This window comes from Heteronotia binoei, chromosome 3 (assembly GCF_032191835.1).
Source record: "Heteronotia binoei isolate CCM8104 ecotype False Entrance Well chromosome 3, APGP_CSIRO_Hbin_v1, whole genome shotgun sequence".
Classification (NCBI taxonomy): domain Eukaryota; kingdom Metazoa; phylum Chordata; class Lepidosauria; order Squamata; family Gekkonidae; genus Heteronotia; species Heteronotia binoei.
In genome coordinates, this window is record NC_083225.1 from 131,758,085 (window position 1) to 131,783,527 (window position 25,443).

The window sequence follows — 25,443 nt, forward strand, 5'->3', positions numbered from 1 at the left end:
CGGAAGAAGGCGCCTTGGGCAGTAAAGCGTATTGAGTCACAACCGATCTAATCTGCTTTGTTCACGCGCTATGCACGTTTACTGAGAAGAAAGCCGTCTGGTTTCTGTGAGATTTGCTCCTTGCATAGACATCTGCGGGAACACTTCCCTCCCCTCGGCAAAATATATGCTACTGTGTCAAACACGAGAGCAGGCCGTTTGTTATATGCAAACTACGAATCCCAGAAATCGAGGAAATCTGGACCGCGATTTATGCGCATGTGCACTGACTGCTGGTAATGGGGGTGGAGTCTGTCCCTTTCTGTGGAACCACTTGAATGGGAATCTCTGTGTCTGTGGGCGGTGTGCGCAAGCGTTGTGGTTGGCTTTCTCGCGATGGAGTCTCCTCTGCCGTCTCTCTGGCTGCAGCGAGTGGCAACTCTGTTTCTGTTTGTGTTCTGCTGCTGGGGAAGTGGCTCCGCAGGTGGGCGTAAGTAGAGCTGAATTGAAAGTTCGCCAGGGAGTGCGTGCCACCTCTCCGCGCCTGCTCCTAAATTCTTTCTATTGCCATTGTGTCTCAAAAGGCATCTTCTCTGTGGCATCGGTGCGCAGGCATTCTCCGACTCTCAGTTCTTGGTTCGTGGAAACATTCCTGTTCGCAGACCAAGCACATCTTTTTAACCAGTGCCCTTCCCTTTGTTGTGCTGGAGTCCTAAAGGTCTCTTGAAACTTCTCTGAAGCACCCTGAAGTTGCTTCATGCGCCGATTCCGCTTCAACCTAGTGGATTGTGGGCGTTTAATAGCACACGAATCATTCAGCCCCCCCCCCCCCCCGTGTTTCTTAAGTAGTCCACAGTCAAAAGCTGCATTCTGTAAACAATCATAGAGTGGAAGGAACCTCGGGGGGCATCTAGTCAACCCCCTGGAGACATTCAAGCTTAAGGACTGCATGGTTCCCTCTTCAGTTTCTCTCACCTTCCCTCATGGTTGAACATGAACATATAAAGCTGCCTTATACTGAATCAGACCCTCAGTCCATCAAAGTCAGTATTGTCTACTCAGACTGGCAGCGGCTCTCCAGGGTCTCAAGCGGAGGTTTTTCACGCGTATTTGCCTGGACCCTTTTTTAGTGGAGATGCCAGGGATTGAACCTGGGACCTTCTGCTTCCCAAGCAGATGCTCTGCCACTGAGCCACCGTCCCACCGAAGCACTTCTCTGTTTACAAAATACTTAAATCTATTTTTGTGACTAAGCTCTGTGAGGTTCAAAACCTTACTGTGCCACAGAAACTCGTTGGGGGCCCTTGGGCTAGTCAGATATCTCAGGCTTCACAAGGTTGGAGAGTGGTGGACTGGAACTTTGGGAACCCAGCTTCACAGTCTCACTTCTGCCATGGGAACTTGCTGGGTGATCCGTCACAAACTCTCAGCCTGGCCTGCATCAGAGGGCTGTTGTTGTGTGTGCAAGGGGGACAGTTTCAAAAAGCCACTACTTTTGAGTCTGAACTGGGGAGGAAAGTGGGATATAAATAAATGCAGGGTCACAGAGGAGGGGAGAATGATGTTGTCAGCCACATCCAGTCCTCTCTAGAGAAAAAAGCAAAGTATAAGGTAAGCAAGAGAGAAAAGCACACTGTTGCTGAGCAATAATGCCAGGGAGGATCAAAATGTGATGCTGGTGACCCCCAAGAACTGACTTTGGATGGCTGCTCCAGCAAAGCAGTGGTGCCTCCTTAAGTAGCACTCCAGCCCTGCAACTACCTGGGCCACTCTGGTGCCTGGGGTACCAAAGGAGAATGCAAAACCTGCTCCACTTCTGCTACTGGATTGGATAACCTGTTGCAGGAGAACCAACAGTGTATATGATAAAAAGTTAGAGACTGAAAAGCTATTAAAAGTAACTGCTAGACCAGGGTGTGCTCTGAGTTGATGGCAGGTGGGCTGTCCAGGCCCTGGGAGTGAGCGCTGCCTGGCTAACACTGCAGTCTTCCTGTCTGCTAGCTGGTGAGCATTGTGGGATCATGAAGCCAAGAGGGCACAACATCTTCACCAGCTTCCTTCTAGATGATTCTCATTTGTCTGTTCTCTGATTTTTCCACTCAGAATCCTCTCAGATGTGTCTTTCCCCAGCCTCTTTGGAACTGTCTGGGTTCTGTAGTCAAAACAAGTGATCTTTTATGGAGCCTGCAGAGGGCTGTCCTTCCCTCAAAGGCTTAGCTGCTTTAGCTGAGCTCCAGCACTACATGAAATACTGAAGAATGGAAGGGTTCCCAAAGCTCACCTGTTCCCGGCTTCCTGCTCAGGCATGTTTGTCCAACAACTCTGCAGATTAACCTGAGCACAACAGCATGTGAGACTTAGTGCAATGTTACTTGGATGAGTTAAGTCAGAAACTTCAGTCAAAACTTAATGCCTCTGTTGCTCATTCATTAATGTTTCTGTGCACAGCCTAAGTCTGTATCCCGCCCTTGCTCCAAAAGGGCAGTTTCCATTGCCGCGGTTAATAACCCCATATGTGCCCCAGAGAGCACTACGTTCAGGATCCCAAAATCTCCTCCAGATTCCCGGACTGAAAGAAGTTCGATTGTCCACCACTAGAGCCGGAGCATTCTCAATAACAGCCCCCGCTCTGTGGAATGCCCTCCCCAAAAACATCAGGGCCCTGCAGGACCTGCCACAGTTCCACTGGCCCTGTAAGACTGAACTATTTAAGCTTGCCTTCAATAGGTAAGGGGAGGTAGCAAATGTCCCACAGCAATGTCCCACTGGACAAATATAGATATTGAGAAACACCAACATGCATCTTGGATTTTATGGTTAAAATGTGTAGAATTGATTTTATTGTATATTGTTTTTAGTATTCTATGTGGTTTTTAACTGATATCAGCCACCCTGAGCTCGTTAGGGGAGGGCAGGATATAAATCTGATAAAATAAAATAAAATAAATAACAGAAGAATGTTCAAGCACAGTAGTCACACACATGAGCTGCCCAGGAAGGCAAACTCTGCAAAGCAATTTTATTTTAGTGTATTTTTTCTGCCTGAACCCCCAGATGGATCTCAGTAGTTTTATATGGGTTTGGTTTTTTGGCAGTAAGAACAGTAGAAATTGCAATAGGTTGTAGGAAATTGTTAGGTTGTAGTTATTTAAATGTGTTTTAACAGTCTGTGTTTTGTTTAATGAATTGTAAGTAATTTTGGATGTCCAGGAAAGTGTGACACATTTTTAAAGATAAAATATTGAAAATTTGCAGTTGAGAGAGGTCTCTCTCTCTCTCTCGGCTTGGCTTTGCGAACGAAGATTTAAGAAGGGTGCAATAGTCCACGTTTGCTGCAGGCTCGCTGGTGGCTGACAAGACCAATGTGGGACAGGCAGGTCCTTTGATAAGTAAAGCAATAGGGAAATCATAGTATTTTCAAAGGAGCCTCTAAAATGCCTGATTGTCAGGAAATGGAGGGGGAAGTCTTATTGTTGCTTTCCTTTATTAATACCAGATAGACTTGCAAGGGGTTCACAATGTTTCCTGCTCCCACTGCTATTCATATGAGCCCATACAATTTGTCTGCACATGTAATGGTGTCTTGCATAGTGTGCATGGCCCAAAAAGATTCCTACCTTTTTATCTCTTGATAATTGTTTCAGAATTATCCAGCACGTAATCCTGGTTGTGTTTCAGATACAAATTGGAAGAAATTCCTGGTCCAGATTAGCAGAGCTGTGGAGAACTACAAGCCATGCATAAAGGAAAATTGCAGCTGTCACCAAGGGTAAGGAAGGGGCCAGTATCACAGACAATTTAAGTGATATTTACGGAGGTGGGGAGGGGAGGGTTGGAGTGGCAGAACATATCCTTTGCATATGGAAGATCCCAGGTTCAGTTATTGCATCTCCAGAGAAAAGAACCTCATGCATCAGGTTGGGAAAGGCATCTGCTTGAATCAGCCAGCAGGTAGGACTAGACGGGCCAGTAGTCAGATTTGGTGCAGCAGTGTCATGTGTTCATAGTAGATCAGCAGTCGAGGAACTTGCTTCTGCTGCAATGTCTATGGAGTGTGGTTGAATTAACAGCCATTGTTGGTAGAATGAAAGCAGCAGCTGTTTGGGCTATGAAAGATAAGATAGCAGGTTGTCAAATATATTCTCCTTGGAAGTAAGTCCACTGAAGTCCACTGCTTTCACATCAGTATGTTTACAGGTAGGCGGATTTTTGGGCCAAGTACTAAAAAAGTACAATGTGTACCACAAATAAAGTGGGGAGAGGGAGGAAACAAGGGTTGTACTTGGCCAGACAGACTAAAAGCAAGCTGAGCCCCAGCAGCATGGCCAGTGCCTCAGAGTCTTTCCTCCAGCCTAGTGGATACCTGTTCCAGGCCAAGAAGCGTAAGCCATACCCTTCACCTTCTCCTGTGCTCTGAGACTCCTTTCAGTTGTTTCACCAGTCCTGTGTCCATAGCAAAGTGGCCCATTGTGCCACTTCTTCAGCATGTGTTGCAGATTGCCTTCATAGGTCATCATGTGCTACTATGTACTAGCAGGGGTTTTAAAATTTACACTGTATTTCAACAAATCTTTAAGAAATATTTCCATTATGTTTACATGCACAACCTTAAAGTTGTTGTTTGCACTTGCTCAAGTGAGATGCACAGATCCCTTTTTTCCCCAACATTGTCTGTGACCAGTTCTCTCTCTCCTGCTTGTAAGTTGTGAGTTTGCCATCACATAACATGCCACTCTCTATTCAACTAATTCTTTCCCCAGGAGCTACTTGCACATAGAAGATTCTATCCCTGGCTTCTTTGGCTAAAGCATCAGGGGTGGCTCTGTTGGGAAAGTCCTCTGCCAAGACATTCTGGAGAGTACTGCTAGAGCAAAAGTCAGTACTGAGCTTGACTGGTGAATAGCCTTACAGTATAAGGCAGCTCCTAGGTTCCATTTGTATCTGTTTACCTCAGGGAGCTAGCTGAATGATCTGCCAGTCTTTGAGCATGAGAGATTTCCCAAACAGACAACTTTCATGAATGCCTTGTTAACTGTTACTATAATAACTTTCCCTAATGTGTTTAATGATGGGTAGAATCTCTCTCCCCTCAGAGTTAGGGAACAGGACTTGGCTCCTTTTCGAGATGGGATCTCCAAGGAATTGCTGTCAGAAGCAATCAGTCGAAAGCTGGGGACTCACTACCAGATCATTGAGAAGAAGCTGTATCGTGAGCATGATTGCATGTTCCCTGCAAGGTGAGAACAACACAAAATATATCCATCACAGAGAGAGAAGCAGGAAAATCTCCCTAACCTCCTTAACCTGTGGGTCATTGAGCAGAAAATGTTTGAAAGAGCTAAATTCCTGCGTAAGGGGAAGAAACTGATGAAGCATTGCCTTGCTTGAATTGTTGGAATTGCATTTGCTTTTGTGAGAATCATTATTGACACTGCACTTTAGTTGCACAAGAAAGTCATATGGGTTAGAAGCTGAAAGAAATCAGAAATAAATGCCTCTGGGAAATGGGGATAATTGAAAGGTATAACTTGCTGAGTTGTTTAAATCAGGATTTGTTTGAGTATCAGAAGGGGCTTGTAGTTGTGTCCAGCTTGGTTCATAGTGGTGGTAAAAACAAAACATGAAAAAAATAAAGCAGTGTTACTATAGCTCTATGCAGATGACCTGTCCATACATTGACTCATCCTGCGGACAGGAGAGTGGGCAAAAGTGTACTGGCCTGATTCATCTGCACGATGCAAACACACACAGGAAGTGCCTGCATACACGCCCCCTTCCTGTAACCAGCAACATTTGGAAAGCAGCATCACTTATTATGGGAGGTAGTGTACACATTTGTTCTTCCCCTGTGCATGCACACTGTGCCGATGGCTCAGCAGTTGTGCTGTGGCGGGGGTGGGCAGGCAGAGGCCAGCATACTCATGTCCACTTTCCCACCCCATGCGCTGAGTCATTGCATGGACAAATCATTGGCGTCTCATTTTCTCTTGCCACTTCAGTCTTTGGGCTTTTTCCAAAACCATGTTGTACCTATGCCTTTTTCTGTGACTATCTGGCCACTTCTTCCTTGACCTCACTTTGAGAACTAACTAGTCTTTTCTTTATATACATCCTCAGTAATCCATAACAAAAATCACATAACATAGGCCAGTATTATTATCCCATATTCAGGTGTACTGAATATGATAGATGTGTGGTCATGGTAGGAAAGCAGGTTGCTTATGGCCAGTCATTGAGTTACAAATTGAAGTAATATTCCTTCCAGGGACTTCTGGGTTATTTTAGGACATTTCACCAGTGTACCTTCCCCCCACAACCCTTGCCCAGTGAATAATAATTCTTCCTGTAAATACGTTCAGATGGATTATATAAATGAGTTTATATCCTTGATTCAGTAGATATTCATTCTCATAATATTACCCATGTAATATTGCATATTAGCCTTGACCGGGATAGCTCAGGCAAGCTCAATCTTGTCAGATCTTGTAAGTCAACCAGGTTCAGTCCTGGTTAGAACTTGGATGGGAGACCACCAAGGAAGTCCAGGCTCATGACACAGAGGCAGGCAATGGTAGATCACCTCAAAATGTCTCTTGCCTTGAAAACCCTGTGGCAGGAGTCCCCAAACCTTTTCAGCCTGTGAACACATTTGGAATTCTGAAGCAGCTTGTTGGGCGCAGCAATAAAATGGCTGCCACAGGAGACTAAGTTAGCCGCAAAATGATTGCCACAGGTTAACTTCAGTAACACAGTGCAGATCCTTGTTCTATGGCATCAATTGCTACCAAAGCAAAAATAAAAAAAATCCACACAGTCAAACAAAGCTGCAATAGTCAGAAGCCTTGCTGGGCAAAAGCCCTACCTGGCTCCCCCCCTCCACTTCGTAAAAAACAACTGGTGGCTGCCAGAAAAGGTGATGGCAGGCACCATGTTGCCCATAGGCACCAAGTTGGGGACTACTGCCCTACAGGATCACTGTAAGTCAGCTATGACTTGACAGCAAAAAAAAAAAAAAAAAGCTTTGACATAACTTGTATTTCTCCTGTGTATTCTGCAGGTGTAGCGGCATTGAGCATTTCATTTTGGAGATCATTGACCATCTTCCAGATATGGAGTTTGTGGTCAATGTACGGGACTACCCGCAGGTGCCTAAATGGATGAAACCTCCTATTCCCGTCTTCTCCTTCAGTAAGGTAAGAGGGGAAAGGGGTTATGTCCTCTGCCCTAATGTGGACAACTGTGACATATAAGTGAATCTCTTGCTTTACTGAGATGTTCTGTTGTTACTAACCTGCTTCACTGTGTTTTTATTTTCTGGGAGACTTCAGAATACTATGACATTATGTATCCTGCCTGGACATTTTGGGAAGGAGGACCAGCTGTCTGGCCCATTTATCCAACAGGCCTAGGACGCTGGGACATAATGAGAGAGGCCCTCCAAAGGTACATTTCAGAGAAGAAATATGTTGCCTTCAGACTATGCATGTGTTTCCTCCATTAACTTGCACTTGTATGAAGCCAAAAACCTCAGTCCAAATTATGTATGTTGAGAAATATATCACTTTTACTGTTTTTCAAAAGTATACATGAGGTTGTAGTTTGTGGGATCCACAAGCCATGGTAAGCTAGTTCTCCAAGCTGGGAGAGTCTTTTGGGCTTTAAAAGGCCAAATTGATTGAGTTTCCTTTGAAATGCACCCTGATACTGAACATAATATGGCATTGGATCTAACTGGATATAAGGATTTAAGGCAAGCAGGTGTAAAGAACTTGTATATTCTTAACAGATGCGAAGAGAAGAGGGTTTCAGCAGGTTCAGGTTGTCATACTGAAGTGAGAAGCTGGATCTGCTAAAATTCTCAGTTTCATACAAACACTAAATATACAAGAGCTGAAACTTTTGCTTCTGGTCATCTTGATTGTAGCACACTATGGAGAAAGAATGACAACCACATTTAGTAGGAAAAGGGTCATCGATAAGGAGTGGGATTATAGATGAGCCTTTAACTAACTTCTTGGCACCTTTATGACTTTTGGTCAGTCATAACTGTCAGAATTGTTCTCTCATGAGCAGTTCTCTCAGATCTCTCTCAGCCTCACCTACCTCACAGGATGTTTGTTGTGTGGAGGGGAAGAGAAAGGAGATTGTAAGCCACTTTGAGACTCCAAGTTAAGTGCAGGGTATAAATCCAATCTCCTCTTCTTTAGTGTGCTCTGGTAACTTTGTATGTGAGTGTGTTTGTGTTTAAAGTCATCAAATTAGTGACCTCAATAAGAGGCTTTCAAGGCAAGTGAGCCACAGAAGTGGCTTGCCATTGCCTTCTTCTAGAGTCTTCCTTAGTGGTCTCCCTTCCAAGAACTGACCCTGCTTAGCTGCTGAGATCTGATAAGATCAGTCTATAGTCTATACCAGGGTTTCCCAAACTTTTCTTTCCAATGGCCCGGTTATTTTTACACTTCTCCATCGTGGCCCACTAAAATTCGGGGGTGGAGCCAGGAGACTTTGGGGGTAGAGCCAGGAGACAAGAATTATGTCATTTCCTATGGTGTCAAGGACCAAGTGATGTCACTTCCAGGGCACCCTGAACCAAAATTCCACCTTTTCCTGTGATGTCACATCCAGGTCACTCCCCCCAAACCTGCCTCTTCTTCGGAAGTAAATTCATTTTCAGAAAAATCTCTGAAACTCATGCTGAGCCAAAATGGAGGTGGAAAGTGGGCGGTCCCCTCTTTCCACCCCCACACCTGAATGCAACTATCTGTTTGTGTATTCTTCTCCAGTTTGCAAGCACTCCGAATGCCCATGTTCAATTGCCTGCACCACCTACACATCCCTTCTTCAGCAGCACTGGCCAGTGTATGCAGTTGGGAGTGCTGTTGCCATTGCCATCAGGAATGCCAGCACTATGTACCACTCACACGGGGCCCTGGCAACTGCTCTACCTCAAAATATGCTGACACATTTAGTAGGCCCTTCCTTCAGCTGCTACTACTGGAACCCTGCCTCAGTCTACAACCAAGCTTGCTTGGTTTCAAGAAAATCTTTCGACAGCTATTTTTCATACTTTTCTTTGGTTGAAATACGGGGAAATTGCTGTGAAAGGTAGCAGAGAATTGTACTGCAATTAATGAATTAATTTCAAGTTATATGAAGTTCATACAAGCTTTTCTGCAGTTATCCCCAAAAGGATATTTATGAGGGGCTTGCAGCTTTTTGCTGGCTGTGTTTCCCATGCCTTTAAAAGCAACCTTTTGTGCAGATACTTAGCCAGTGAACTACTTTCATCCTTTTTAATATCTACAGGAGGAGTTTAATTTTGGTGTCAGACAGCTGTTAAAAGCAGGACCAGTAAAATGGTGCCAAGTTCATAGTACCATCTCTTCCAGTGCTGTTGAGATATACCGCAGAAATTGCCAATAATCTCGTTCTGCCCCACACCTCTTACTCTCACTCACTCACACAGAAATCTCATAGAAGGTCACCTGGCTACAACTGGGGGTGCCAGCTTTTCATTGGCAGAGCTCCTATGTCTGTAACAACAGTATGATAAAAAGAAGAGTTTCATCCAGTAAAAATGGAAGAAAAGAAAGAAAGAGAAAGAGAAATAATGAAATGGAAGGAAAGGAAAGGAAAAGAAAGACATGGAAAGAAAGAACATAAACATAAGAGGAGCCATGTTGATTAGGCCAGTGGACTATCCAGTTCAAAATTCTCCCATACAATTCCCAAAAAGCACCAGAATGTCCACCAGTGAGACCAGGGCACTAGAAGCCCTCCCACTGTTGCTTCCCCCCCGCCCAGCACCAAGAATACAGACAGAGCATCACTTGCAGGGAAAGAAAGAAAGGTGGGGCAAAGAAAAAAAAGCCTTCCTCACTATCAGATGACCCCAGCCAGCAAAAATTCTGCCCAGGGGTCATTTGGTAAAAAAAAGAAATAGCTACTGGAATGCTCACTCCCCACCCCTCCCAGCTGAAAAACACACACACACCCTTCTTTGCCGCCCAGGCCTCCCGGGGGGAATCTCCCCAAAAGAACATAAGGCACATGAAAGCTCATACCTTGAAGAACACTTTCTGGGTCTAAAGTGCTGGTGGATGCTAGCTTTTCTCTCAAACACTGAGAGTGGGAGAGAAGGAAGGAGAGGCAGCCCAGCTCCTCTCTTGCACAACACAGAGATGGGACGGGGCTAGCTTTGGCTTTTCTTGTGACCCAGTAGTGAGGTTTCTGTGGCCCGGTACCAGGTCACAACCCTGCAAATGGGAAACACTGGTCTATACCGTGCTGCCTTTCTTCTTGCTCAGGTAACCAGCAACTTTTAAACGTGATTTAACTGGTTGGAACTTTGTTGATTTAAGCCGTAACATAGATTATCATAAACTCGAGTGTAGTTACAATCAAAGGGTGTGTTTTTTTTTTTTAAAAAAAATCTCTATATCTTAAAAAAACCCCTTTATTTATTTAAGCTCCAATAACAGTTTGTTTTAAAGATGCTGATTTTGCACAGATGGGAATACATGCCTGCTGACTCTCACATGTGAGAGAAACTAACAAATCTCTTCTGGTTGTCTTACATTTCAAACACACAAGAAGTGGATTTTAAAATATTTTGTTAAAATAATGTATGGTACTACAAATATAATATCATTACCTACAGTCGAAGAAGAAGAAGACTGCAGATTTATACTCCACCCTTCTCTCTGAATCAGGGACTCGGAGCAGCTTACAATCTATCTTCTCCCTCCGCAACAGACACGCTGTGAGGTGGGTGGGGCTGAGAGAGCTCTCACAGCAGCTACCCTTTCAAGGACAACTCCTGTGATAGCTATGGCTGACCCAAGATCATTCCAGCAGCTATAAGTGGAGAAGTGGGGAATCAAACCCGATTCTCCCAGATAAGAGTCCGCACACTTAATCACTACACCAAACTGGCTCTCTAGAAGTTCTGAGGACTAGGAAGAAATTATGTGCAGCAGTTATTAAGATGGCCCACTTGTATTTATCCAAAATATTTTCAGCTCAGCAGAAAAATGGCCATGGAAGAAGAAGATTCCCACAGCTTACTTCCGAGGATCGCGGTAAGTCCATGTCCCTAGTTCTAAATGCTGTAGTGAGAGTTGTAGTCACAGCTACAGGACTCAAGCCTTAAACAAAGCAATGTATCAGATGGACCAGAAATTAATTTATTCATTAGATTTTTCAGTTGCTGCTCACCCAAACAGTCTCAAGGTGTGTGCAACGTTAAAACAAATAATATATATTAAATTAATACATATAAAACATTTAACTATTAAAATATGTGGGTAGCATCATACCACTAACAAAAATAGCCCAAACATGTTGTTAGCCTCTAAAGGCTAACCTTAACAATTCAGCTTTGCATGCACTGCAGAAGCTAAACAAGTCTGGCCGGGCTTGGGTGTCATCTGAGAGTGCATTTCTCAGGGCAGCAGCCACAACTGAGAAGGCCCTTCTCCTGGTCACAGCTAACTGAGCCATCCTGGAGCCAGGCACTTGCAAGACACTCCTAGAGGATGACTGAAAGGAGCATGGAGGGGAGGGGTTGTAATGAGAGAGGTGGTCCTGTAGATATGAGAGTTCCAGACCATTAAGAGCTTTAAAAGTTAACCCCAACACCTTGAATTGAATTTGGAGACTAATTGGTAGCAAGTGCAGCTGCTGCCAAATTAGAGTACTATGAGCTGACCAAGATGTTCCAGTCAGCAACCTGGCAGTTGCATTCTGGATCACCTACAGTCTCCAAAACATTGTCAAGGATAGCCCTATGTAGAGCAAATTGCAGTTGTCCAATCTGGAGATGTCCATTGCATGGATCAATGTGACAAAGAAGAAGATGATGATGATGTTGGATTTATATCCCGCCCTCCACTCCGAAGAGTCTCAGAGCGGCTCACAATCTCCTTTACCTTCCAGCCGCACAACAGACACCCTGTGAGGTGGGTGGGTCTGGAGAGGGTTCTCACAGCAGCTGCCCTTTCAAGGACAACCTCTACCAGAGCTCTGGCTGACCTAAGGCCATGCTAGCAGGTGCAAGTGAAGGAGTGGGGAATCAAACCTGGTTCTCCCAGATAAGAGTCCGCACACTTAACCACTACACCAAACTGGCTCTCCAGTCAAATAAGTCAAATAAATCAAATAAGGAGCCAGCTGGTAGGCCTGGTGTAGATGGAAAAACACTGACCATGCAACCATGGACAGTTGTTTATCCAATGACAGCACAGAATCTAACCACATCCTGAGGCTCTTTACAGAATCTACAGCTTCAGCTGGACACCATCCAGTCTCAGGAGTGATCTTCCAGCTAGCATCTCAGTCTTTCCTAGTCACATCACTTCTATCTATGATGGACTGAACTTCAGCCAGCTCCCCTTTAGCCATTGGACTACCACATCCAGGCATGGGGATAGTGCCGAGAGCCTTGCCACTGGTTGCAGACGTGCTTGTTGCAAATAAGCACTGAGAGGGCGCTCACAGCAGCTACCATTTCAAGGACAACTCCTGTGATAGCTATGGCTAACCTAAGATCATCATTTGCAGATATGAAAATTGCCCTTATTTTTAAAAGGCAAACTTTGATCTGCTTCGGAATTCCCTGGTTTGAGATGGTTGGAAATGACTATGAAGAGAGATAAAATAAATCTTACCCAAAGGTTCCCTAAATAAAAGGAAGCCTGTCTGCTGATCTCAGACTGCTATATATCATAAGAACATAAGAGAAGCCATGTTGGATCAGGCCAGTGGCCCATCCAGTCCAACACTCTGTCACACAGTGGCCAAAAAAATTATATATACACATACACGCAAACATATATACACACTGTGGCTAATAGCCACTGATGGACCTCTGCTCCATATTTTTATCTAACCCCCTCTTGAAGCTGTCTATGCTTGTAGAATTGAATTAACATGTGAATTCCACATGTTAATCACCCTTTGGGTGAAGAAGTACTTCCTTTTATCCATTTTAACCAGACTGCTCAGCAATTTCATCGAATGCCCATGAGTTCTTGTATTGTGAGAAAGGGAGAAAAGGACTTCTTTCTCTACTTTCTCCATTCCATGCATTATCTTGTAAACCTCTATCAGTCACCCCGCAGTCGACGTTTCTCCAAGCTAAAGAACCCCAAGCGTTTTAACCTTTCTTCATAGGGAAAGTGTTCCAAACCTTTAATCATTCTAGTTGCCCTTTTCTGTACTTTCTCCAATGCTATAATATCCTTTTTGAGGTGCGGTGACCAGAATTGTACACAGTATTCCAAATGAGACCGCACCATCAATTTATACAGGGGCATTATGATACTGGCTGATTTGTTTTCAATTCCCTTCCTAGTAATTCCCGGCATGGCGTTGGCCTTTTTTTATTGCAATCGCACACTGTCTTGACATTTTCAGTGAGTTATCTACCACGACCCCAAGATCTCTCTCTTGGTCAGTCTCTGCCAGTTCACACCCCATCAACTTGTATTTGTAGCTGGGATTTTTGGCTCCAATGTGCATTACTTTGCACTTGGCCACATTGAACCTCATCTGCCACATTGATGCCCACTCACCCAGCCTCAACAGATCTCTTTGGAGTGCCTCACAATCCTCTCTGGTTCTCACCACCTTGAACAATTTAGTGTCATCTGCAAACTTGACCACTTCACTGCTCACTCTCAACTCCAAATCATTTATGAACAAGTTAAAGATCATGGGACCCAGTACTGAGCCCTGCGGCATCCCACTGCTTACCGTCCTCCACTGCAAAGAATGCCCATTTATACTCACTCTCTGCTTCCTATTAATTAGCCAGTTTTTGATCTACAAGAGGACCTGTCCTTTTACTCCATGACTCTCGAGCTTTCTAAGGAGCCTTTGATGAGGAACTTTATCAAAAGCTTTCTGGAAGTCAAGATAAACAACATCTATTGGGTCCCCTTTGTCCATTCGTTTGTTCACCCCCACAAAGAAATGTAACAGGTTAGTGAGGCAAGATCTTCCTTACAGAACTCATGCTGAGTCTTCCTCAATAACCCGTGTTCATCAATGTGCCTCCTCATTCTGTCCTTGATAATGGTTTCTACCAACTTTCCCGGTATTGAAGTCAGATTGACTGGCCTGTAATTTCCTGGATCTCCTCTGGAACCCTTTTTAAAGATGGGGGTGACATTTGCTACCTTCCAGTCCTCAGGAATGGAGGCAGATATCAAAGATTACATATTTTTGTCAGAAGATCCACAAGTTCAATTTTGAGTTCTTTCAGAACTCTTGGATGTATGCCATCCGGACCTGGTGACTTATTAGTTTTTAATTCATCTATCAGTTGTAGGACCTCCTCTCTTGTCACCTTAATCTGACTCAGGTCTTTCAACACCCCTTCCAAAATTAGTGGTTCTGGAGCGGGCAAATACTTCTCGTCTTCCACAGTGAAGACGGAAGAAGAAAATGCATTCAGCTTTTCAGCCATTTTCCTATCCTTCTTCAGTAATCCTTTTATCCCTTGGTCATCCAAGGGCCCCACTGCCTCTCTGGCTGGTTTCCTGCTTCTAATATATTTGAAGAAATTTTTATTGTTGGTCTTTATGTTTTTTGCAATATGCTCCTCATAGTCCCTTTTTGCCTGCCTGATCACAGTCTTGCATTTGATTTGCCACAGCCTGTGTTCCCTTTTATTAATCTCACTTGGACTAGCTTTCCACTGCTTAAAGGAGTCCTTCTTACCTTTTACAGCTTCCATTACTTTGTTTGTTAACCATGCAGACCTTTTCTTATACCTGTTTGTGCCTTTCCTAACTTGTGGTATATATTTTATCTGAGCTTCTAGGATTGTAGTTCAGACTAAAGGTATGCTAGAAATGCTGCTCTTCATGCTGCATTGTTTTACGGTGCTGAAAAATCATTGGAGTCACATAACTTGCTGCCGAGTAAAGCAACCATAACACCAAAATTCTCATGCGTCAGTGCCTTTCATGCATTTTGGTAGTTTTTGGTAAGAAGTTTGAGGACTCCAGTTGTGGTAAGAAGTTTGAGGAGTTAGTTGTGACTCCAGTGGGTTGGTAGGAAATGCTAATATCCTGAATTTCCTGCCTCTGTTCTTCTCCATCACATCTGAAACAGAACTTGCACATCTTGGATTGACAAGGCCATGTGTGTAGCTATTCCCTGAGCCCACCTCCCTCCCCTAGGCTTTTGGCTGGGCTCAGCCGATTCTGGCGCTGTCTGCCCCTTAAAGGAGTCACAGCATTTCAGTGATTTCAGAAGCGGCGGCCTGAAGTGTGGTGGTGAAGCTTCTGGAGGATGATTGAAGTAGGTCTGGGGACCAGAACATTCTCCACATTAGTTCCCAACATCTTCATCATTGCTGTACTGCTTTAACATCCTAAATTATTTGCAGTCATCCTAAGAAGAAAAGTCATGTAATTATAATGCTTTTCATATGATTCAGGCTTTTCTTTATGTTTGGATAGTTTTTTAGATTAAAGTGTTTGTTGATGGATTTTTGTGTGTGTGTGTTTTCTGACAGGACAAGCCCAGAGCGGGACCCCCTTGTTCTTCTTTCTCGAGAAAATCCAGTCCTTGTTGATGCAGAATACACTAAAAACCAAGCCTGGAAATCTGAAAAAGTAACTATTGTTAAATTCATCTATTTCTTTTTCATTAGGAAGGGGTATTGCGTATTATCAGAACAGACTACAGCAATAAGAGGGCTTCCATTTCTATAACAGATGAGTACCCAGCTCTGTGCTAGCCTTGAAGAAGGATTCTTGCATTCAAAGTGCTTGGTCTTAGAATGCACCAGTTCCATCTTGCTTTCTATCTGGCCAGACCCCTTGGGCTTGTTCAGACACAGAAGTGATCTGGGGCTTTTCTATTTAGATGTTAAATGCTGATGATTAGCATTTTGTGGTACTACAGACCTTTGAGTCCTACTGAAATTTAATTCTAAATCTGAAGGGAAATGTAATTGTGACTGTTTTAGAATAAATATTCTGTCTCCCTTAAAGGACACTCTTGGAAAACCACCTGCTAAGGAAGTTCCTCTAGTGGACCACTGTAAGTACAAGTAAGTGATAGATTCAGTCTCGAATCCTTTTGAAACATTTTATTTCTCCATTCTGTATTATGGGAACCCTGACATAAATGCTGGACTCTCTGGCTGTAGTTATGGCTGGGTTATGAGGGCTCCCCATTAACCTGGCTGCTAGCCTGGTTGCTCCACAGTTCTTCGCTTCAGGCTGCTGCTGTTTTCCCCTTTGCTGTGCTTTTGAACTCTGTGATGGAAGTAAGAATCTCTAAGCAGTTCCTGCCCTGAATTGTTTTAAAGAGAAAATTATATAAATTGCATCAATGCCAGATGATTTGTAACTTTGTAATTAATCATTTAATCTATCATGAGCTGCGTATGCCCTCCACCCTTATAAAAGCAGTCAGATATGTATATGTAATGGGTATATCACACATTGGAAGATATTTAAAAAAACTTCAGAGAACCATCGTGATTCTCTAGGTTTTACTCACTAATAGTAAGTAGGTGGTACAATATACTCCATAGGATATCTGCAGTGATTCTGACAAAGTTAACCTAAGGCACTCTGTCATCTTTCAAGTCCCTAGAGTATTACTGTAAGATATTTCTATGGCATATGTAGGTAATGCTGTTCAGGTGCTAGTATGTTAAATGACTTCTCTGGAATCCTTTGGGAAGACCAAAATGATGCCTGGAATAAAAGTTAGGGATTCTGATTTGAAAGTTCTTACTAAAAGTCATACATGCTGTCTCACTTGTCATATATGAACATATGAAGCTGCCTTATACTGAATCAGACCCTCGGTCCATCAAAGTCAGTATTGTCTTCTCAGACTGGCAGCGGCTCTCCGGGGTCTCAAGCTGAGGTTTTTCACACCTATTTGCCTGGACCCTTTTTTGGAGATGCTGGGGATTGAACCTTGGACCTTCTGCTTCCCAAGCAGATGCTCTACCACTGAGCCACCGTCCCTCCCCATCTGATGATACACCGTCCCTCCGTCATCTGATGATACAGCTTGTCATCTCTCTTCCTTTCCACAGGAGATGCATGTATTGTAGTTGCAAACATTCAGGTGCTGATGGGGCCTATTTGAAACATGTATTAAGCTTTAGACTTACAATTAAAGTGCATTCACACTTCTTGGTACAGAATCGCTTAGGACAAGTTTTAAAACCAAAAGGGATGTACAAACATTTACCTTGTTGCAGCATCTATAGATGTTGTACTGCAGTTGCTTTTGGCTACTCTGTGGGAAGATCAAATCGAATGTACATCCCTCTTGCCAAGCACTTAACACAGAGCGTAGGACATCCCATACATTGATGTATGGAAGTCAAGTCATAAACTTCTCATTTTGTGATCCCAGTGTTGTAGATCTTAAAAAAGCAGACAAGGTTTTATTAATTATGAAAGAAGAGAAATAGGTTACTGGAAGAGAGGCAGTATTCTAAAGCAGCTTCTCTTTGTATTACGTAGATACCTCTTTAACTTCCGAGGTGTAGCAGCCAGTTTTCGATTCAAGCACCTCTTCCTGTGTGGCTCGCTGGTTTTTCATGTTGGGGAAGACTGGCAGGAATTCTTTTATGCACAGCTGAAACCTTGGGTTCATTACATCCCAGTCAAGTCTGATCTTTCCAATGTGAGGTAAAAAGTTAAAAGCTGGAGTAGCTTGTTATTTCTCTTTGTGTTTTAGTGCATGGATGTGTGTATTTATTTATTTACTTCATTTACATCCTGCCTTTCTCCCAATTGGGGACCCCAAGCAACTTAACACTGTCATCTTCTTCTCCATTTTGTTCTCACAGTCCCATGAGTCAGGTTACGCTAAAAGTGTGTGACTGGCCCAAGGTAACCCAACAATCTTCCATGAACCTGGATTTCCCAGATTCTAGTGTTCTGTCTCAGTCTAAATGACAAGAGGATTTAGCAGTGCTGATGGTACAGTGTCTTTCAGAAAGCAGCATTATATGATGACATTTTGTTTGGTACTGTAGAGGATGTGTTCAAGTAAAAGATCACTATATTGTAACCAAAGAGAACAAAGTGTTTGTATTTGTAATAGCTACAAAAAACCAAACAAACAAACAAATCTGTGTGTTTGGGCTGCTGGAGAAATGCAATAAATGCCAAGATAGTGTATCTTTAATGCAGTAAGTTTGCAGGAGATACCTAAGTTTAAAGCTTGCACATTCTCAACAGTTAAAGGCTAGTCCTGCAAAAATATGAGGCATTTTTAAATCTTGGAACAATCCTTCCATCTTTGGAAGTGTTGGTTATTTCATATCTAGTGTTTTAGAACCTGCTACCAGCATGCTACAGAAGAAGCTCTTACTTCCTCACTTCACATTTCCAGGAAGAGATGCATGTTCTTCTGCTGTGGGAACAGAAAGTGCAGGTCCTTGATTCACACAGATTGAAAGAGTGCAAGGAGCAGCAGAGAACTCTTGCTTCCTCTTTTGCCACTTTTTCAAAATGTCCCAAGCAGCTCTTCTTTTTTAAAAAATGGCATAATATTTTGCCAACAGAATCCAGCTCCTCTCAGCTACAGCATTAATTGGCTGTACAGGCTGCACCCTCGTGCCAGCTTAATCTACATGCCATAATCACGGTAGAAGTGAACGTGATGCACTGTTGAACTAAAGAGAGCTTTCTATACCAGCTGAGATGGGCAAGTAAATACCTCAGTGTGTTCATAGGAAATGGGGTGAGCCTAAAGGGAAGCTTCCTACTCCATGTTTATCACTAAGAAAGGAGAAAAGCCATCAGTGTGTGTTCAAGATGGGAACAGAACTACCCATCCCAGTTTGGTCCTGACTGTCTAGTCTTAGCTCAATAGCCTGAATATCAATGTATTCACATATATTCATACACAATGGTACTAATGTATCTGTTTTGTTTTAGGGAGCTGCTACAGTTAGTAAAAGAAAATGATGACATAGCCCAAGAAATTGCAGAGAGGTATGTTTTATAGGTGACTGCTGAGTAGTTTCATATGCTGGACTAACTATGGTGTGGAATTGTTTTCTGTGGCCCCAGAAGGTAGGACCAGAACCAATGGGTTGAAATTAAATCAAGAGTTTCTGGCTCAACATTAAGAAGAACTTCCTGATTGTTTTAGCGATTCCTCAGTGGAACAGGCTCCTTTGGGAGGTGGTGGGCTCTCCTTCCTTTGAGGTTTTGAAACAGAGGCTAGATGGTCATCTGACAGCAAAGAAAATCCTGTGAATTTAGGGGGAGATGTTTGTGAGTTTCCTGCATTGTGCAGGGGGTTGGACTAGATGGCCCTAGAGGTCCCTTCCAACTCTATGATTCTAACCAATACCCTTTATCCATAGTGTATTAAGGTGGCGGTGGGGGGGCGGAATACACATGCACACAGAGCAGGCTTTCAGAAACTCAGTAGGATGTGGAATATGAATATCTGTCCCTGAATATAAGCTGCACAGAAAGGACAGTAAAAGATACACTTCATAGGCTGGATCTTTATAGAGTCTAGTAGATTAGAATGCTTACAAGGAATAATGCTGGTTGCCACTTTGGGATCAGGAAGCAATGTTCCTCCAGGCCAGTTTGGCCAGGGATCCTGGGGGGTGGGCAGGCATGGGAGGAGGTACTTGTGAATTTCCTGCATTGTGCAGGGGTTTGGACTAGATGGCCCTGGAGATCCCTTCCAACTCTATGATTCTATGAATAGACCCTGGGCTTGAAAGGTCACTTAGTACTGGTTACACCTGACCCAAACATTGAAGATTTATTTAGGACCTGCCTTTAGGACCTCGCTCCGCCAGGACCTGCCTATCACATTGGATACAGTACAGGAACTTGAGGCTCCGTGCCTGTCTTCTGATTTCGTTCTGGATCGCTTCAACCCACTCAGCCTGGAGGAAGTCGATGGAATTCTCTCTTCCGCATGCCCAACAACTTGTGATTTGGACCCTTGCCCCTCTTGGCTGATTAAACCTTGCCAAAGGGAGCGTAGATGTCCTTTACTGGACATCATAAATAGATCCCTCTCTGAGGGGTGCTTTCCAACACCCTTGAAAGAGGCTTTGGTCCGCCCCCTCCTGAAAAAAAGTACAGCAGACCCGGCCGAATTGGCAAATTACCGACCGGTCTCCAATTTACCGTTTCTTGGTAAAATTATTGAGAGGGCAGTGGTGTTGCAGTTGCAGGGTTTTCTGGATGACACTTCCATCCTAGACCCTTGCCAGTCTGGCTTTCGCCCAGGTCATGGGATGGAGACAGTGCTGGTCGCCTTGGTAGATGACCTCCAGCGGCATCTGGACCGAGGCGGCATGGCGGTGCTGATGCTATTAGATCTGTCGGCTGCATGCGATACGGTCGACCATCAGCTACTGACCCGCCGCCTCGTCGACATAGGGGTTAGGGGGCTGGCCCTACAATGGCTTTCCTCCTTCCTCAAGGGACGGGGACAAAGGGTGGCAATCGGGGGTGAGCTGTCCCAGAGGCACACACTAGATTGTGGGGTGCCGCAGGGAGCAGTTCTCTCCCCAATGCTATTTAATATCTATATGCGCCCCCTTGCCCAGATTGCCCAGAGGTATGGGCTTGGGTGTCATCAATATGCAGATGACACCCAGCTCTATCTGCTAATGGATGGATGGCCTGACTGCATTCCAGGGAACCTGGACCTGGCATTGCAGGCCATGGCAACCTGGCTTAGGCTGAGTGGGCTGAAGCTGAACCTGACGAAGACAGAAGTCCTTTGCATGGGCCGCGGCACCCTAGGGAGAGAAATACCGCACCCGGTTTTTGACGGTGTGCCGCTGAAAGCGGCGCACCGGGTCAAGAGCTTGGGAGTTCTACTGGAGCCTTCATTATCAATGGAGGCCCAGATAGCAGCCACTGCCAAGTCGGCATTTTTCCATCTGAAGCGGGCAAGGCAGTTGGCTCCCTTCCTGGAGCGCTGGGACCTAGCAACAGTGATCCATGCAACGGTCACCTCAAGATTGGATTACTGTAATGCCCTCTACATGGGGCTGCCTCTGTGCCGAACCCGGAGGTTGCAGCAGAACGCGGCGGCTAGGCTGTTATTGGGGCTCCCGAAGCGGGAGCACATACAGTCGGGGCTACGCGGACTGCACTGGTTGCCGGTTACTTACCGGGTTCGTTACAAAGTGCTGGTTTTTACCTTTAAAACCCTATATGGCCGAGGACCTGCCTACCTGAGGGACCGTCTTTCCCCATACGAACCCCAGAGAGCACTGAGGTCAGCAGGGAAGAACCAGCTGGCTATCTCCGGACCAAAGGAGGCAAAACTACAAAATACTAGCACACGGGCCTTCTCTATCGCAGCTCCACACCTATGGAACCAGCTCCCAGAAGAAGTGCGAGCCCTGCGGAGCCTTGACCAGTTCCTCAGGGCCTGCAAGACCACTCTTTTCAGGATGGCCTTTGTTGGCTGAGCGACTGATGCTAGGTGACTTCTACCACCATTATTTTTATTAACAGAATTAGCACCTGAAATGTTTTTGTTATAAATTGGAATGTTTTAAGATTGATGTGATTTTAAACCCTTGTATAATGATATGGACATGTTGTTAGCCGCCCTGAGCCTGCTTCGGCGGGGAGGGCGGGATATAAATAAAATTTATTATTATTATTATGTACTTTATAGCCTGCCCTTCCCGTAATACAAGCTCAGGGCAGATTATATCATAGAAACAGACAATCAATCGTTAAAACAAGTTTAAAATTATATAAAATCCAAATTTACAGATCTAAACATTGAAAGGTAAAAATGACAGAGTGAGCCTCAAAGCATGGCCTATTGTCCAGGTCCAGCAGGTCCTACAGCACTAGGATGGAGTGAAAGGGGAGAGGCCAGTAACAGGTGATGGCCACTGCCTCAACTGAAAGCCTGGTGAAAGAACCAGATAATCTGGAAATAAGGAAAACAGGAGATGTAAGCGTAACTATGGGTGACTTCAGCTGCTTTAACATGGACTGAATAAATGTGTCCACATTGTGAAAAAGAGGCAAAATTTCTAGATACCTTAATAACATAAGAAGAGTCCTGCTGGATCAGACCAATGATCCATCTAGTCCAGTATCCTGTCTCACACTGGCCAGTCATTTCCTCTGGGTGGTAAATAACAGAGCACAGAGGCCAAGACCTTCCCCTAATGTTGCTTCCTGGCTTTGGTTCCCCTCAGTCACCATTGATAGGCTTATCCTCCATGAATCTATCTAACCCCCTTTTATTCCTGTGGCTATCGCTACATCCTCTGGCAGTGAATTCCACATTTTTATCACTCTCTGGCCCTGTTCAGATGCACAGTATAATCAGATGTTGCTGCTGTTTCTTTCTGGATTTAAAGTGGCTGATCAGACAGCAACATCTGCCTCCCAGTATTAACTCGTGGTAGCCCCCCCTCAATCGTTCATGGAACTGGATTGTTACCTGCTCCTTTGTGGTGTTTTTCGAGTTCTCTGGTTTCACCTCGTTTTCTCCATCTGGATAGTTCTGCTGCAATATTAACCAACTTCTGGATGTCTGAAGGCTGTTCCAGAGCAAAAGGAGCCCCAAACATCCAGTTTACGACCGCCATTTTTACTACTTAGCGATATGCACATAACCGCATAACCACATGTTTTAACCTATGCGCATAATGCGTGCATGCACATAATAATGAAAGAAAACAAGAACTGCACTGTGCTGTTGTGTGGACAGCAGAAGACTGTTTCACTGTGGAGTGATTCGAATTGCGGTATGACAGTCTGATCAATAATATCCGGAACAAAGATATTCGGAACAGAACCAGGTCAATTTAACAGGGACTCAACGCGCTGTGTGAACAGGGCCTCTGTGTAAAGCAGTATTTCCTTTTGTCCATCTTGTCCGCCTATCAGTTTCATTGCATGCCCTCAAGTTCTAGTATTTTGGGAGAGGGAGAGAATTTCTCTTTTAATCCCATGCATAATTTTACAAACTCCTAATGTCCCACTTTAGTTATCTTTTCTAAATGAAAAAGTCCCAGACTCTTCAGCCTTTCCTCAAAAGGAAGATGCTCCAACTTCCTAATGATCTTTGTTGCCCTCCTCTGAACTTTTCCCAACTCTGCAATGTCCTTTTTGAGATATGGGGACCAGAACTGTACACAGAATTCCAAATGTGGCTGCATCATGGACAGGGTCATTACAATATCAGCTGTTTTATTCTCAGCCCCCTTCCTCATAATCCCCTTCCTAACTTAGTGCTTGCCTTTTTCACTGCAGCACACTGGGTTGACACATTCATTAAGCTATCCATGATGTCCCAAGATCCTTTCCCTCAGCAAGTTCAGACCCTGTTAGCCTATGCTTGAAGTTGGGATTGCTCGCTTCCTCCATGTGCATCACCAACACTGAACTTCATTTGCCACATTGTCACCTCCCAGTTTGTGGAGGTCCTTTTGAAGCTCTTCACAGTCAGCTTTGGTTTTCATCATCCTGAAGAATTTAGTGTCATCCACAAACAGGGCCACCACACTACTCACCCCTATTACAGATCATTGATTTATAAATTAAATAGTACCAGTTCCAATTCCAGTCCTTGTAGGACTCCACTGCTTCCTTCCTTCCATTGTGACAACTGTCCATTGATTCCTACTCTGCTTCCTGTCCTCTTCTCCCATTGCTATTAAGTTTACTCAGGAGTCCTTGGTGAGGTACCTTGTCAAAAGCCTTTTGAATCTACTGGGTCACCATTGTCTACATGCTTGTTACCTTTCTCATATAACTCCAAAAGGTTCATGAGGCAGGACTTCCCTTTGCAAAAGTCATGCTGATTTTTCCTCAGTAGGCTTTGTCCCTCTGTGTGCCTAACAATTGTTTCTACTGATTTGCCTGGGATAGACATTAGGCTAACTGGCCGGTAATTTACTGGTTCCCCTCTGGATCCCCTTTTAAAAGCTGGTGTCACATTTGCTTCTCTCCAGTCTTCTGGTCCAGTGGCTGAATTTAGTGATAGATTACATATACAGGTTAGTAGGTCATCTCACATCTGAATTGTTTTAGAACTCTTGGATGTACGCCATAGGACCTGGAGACACAGGTTTTTAATTTTCCCAGTAGGTCTATAATTTCATTTCTGGTCACCTCAATTTGGCTGTCCCTTCCTGAAAACTGGGTCTGTGGCATGGGTACATGCCCCCCCACTTTACACAGTGAACAAAGAAGCAAAAAAGTAATTTAATTTCTCTGCCATCTCCCTGTCTTTCTTTAGTAATTCCTTTCTTCCTTTGTCATCCCAAAGCCCCACTGCTTCTCTGTCTGGTTTCCTGTTCCAGATGTATCTTTAAAATGTTTGTTTATCTTGATGCTTTTAGCAACCCACTCCTCAGCATTTCCTTTTGCATGCCTAATTATTGACTTAAATTTCTTTTGCCAGAGCATGTTTAATTCATTGGGGCAGACATTCCACTTTTTAAAAGAAGCCTCTTTACTTTTTATAGCTTCCTTTGCTTGTGGTGACATAAAGGTTTATACTTTGGTAGGGCATGGAGCTGACTTGGGTGGGTGACCCTGGTCTCACATAGTACAAGGTGTAAGTGTGGGAACAGCAACTGCTGGATTATGAAGGGCAGCATTTATGTCATTAGAAAGTTACCCCATTGGATTTCAAAAGAGGATGATGATGATAATAAATGGTCTTAATTAATTGCTCCATCTGGGAGATGCACATTAGTGATACAGGGATACGCAAGTTTAAAACCAATAAAAACTATTCAATAAAAACAATTCAAGCTAAAACATCTTACATCTTACAATCCCCCCCATGGCGCCCTATTAATTTCTTCTATTCCAATTCCAATAACCTTTATTGCATAGTAATTTTTTCTATTCCAGACTGCTGGACATTGTATCAAGGGGGGTGGGGTTCTGAGAGGCGAGAGATTGAGGTGCCAGCTTGGCAGCCATTGCTGTCCTTACTTGAAAGCCTGGCAGAACATCTCTCTGTCTTACAGGCCCTGTGGAATTGCATAAGATTTCACAGGGCTCTGGTGTCATGTGGCAGAGAGTTCCACCAGGTCCACCGAGTATAATAAGTAATATATGAACGCGCTGACTACAAGAGTAATCTTTGATTTTATTTCTTGCCTCTAGGGGTCGCCAGTTTATCATGAATCATTTGCAGATGGAGGATATCTCTTGCTATTGGGAAAGACTTCTAACTGGATATTCTAAAGCCCTGATTTACAAAGTTAAACGGAAGAGTAACTTCAGTTTGATATCCCCCAGGCCACTGAAAACAGAACTGTAGAAGCTACTGTTACATTTTCATCTCAGGACCAAAGCATGTAGACAGTGTTTCAAAATGGTAACTGTTTGTTTTGGCAAAGTAAAACAGAAATCAGGTGATAAACTTGATTAGTTTTATGGGTGCTATTTGGTTTCTGCTTTACTTGTGAGCTAATAAAAAGCTAGAAAACTA

The 25,443-nt window shown here is 44.0% G+C and overlaps 1 protein-coding gene across 2 annotated transcripts; it reads left to right on the top strand.

The window, feature by feature from the left end:
• The first annotated feature begins 277 nt into the window (after window positions 1-277).
• POGLUT1 (protein O-glucosyltransferase 1) lies at window positions 278-25,443 on the top strand. Of its 2 annotated transcripts, none has more exons than XM_060234450.1 (11): window positions 278-469; window positions 3,658-3,748; window positions 5,073-5,216; window positions 7,037-7,172; window positions 7,301-7,422; window positions 10,998-11,057; window positions 15,503-15,602; window positions 15,984-16,042; window positions 17,484-17,651; window positions 18,909-18,965; window positions 25,116-25,443. In XM_060234450.1, exons 1-11 carry the CDS (start codon window positions 376-378, stop codon window positions 25,270-25,272), a joined length of 1,188 nt encoding a protein of 395 aa, XP_060090433.1. In that variant the 5' UTR covers window positions 278-375; the 3' UTR covers window positions 25,273-25,443. The 2 variants fall into 2 exon arrangements, with proteins under 2 accessions (XP_060090433.1, XP_060090434.1); XM_060234451.1 differs by having other exon boundaries at window positions 279-463.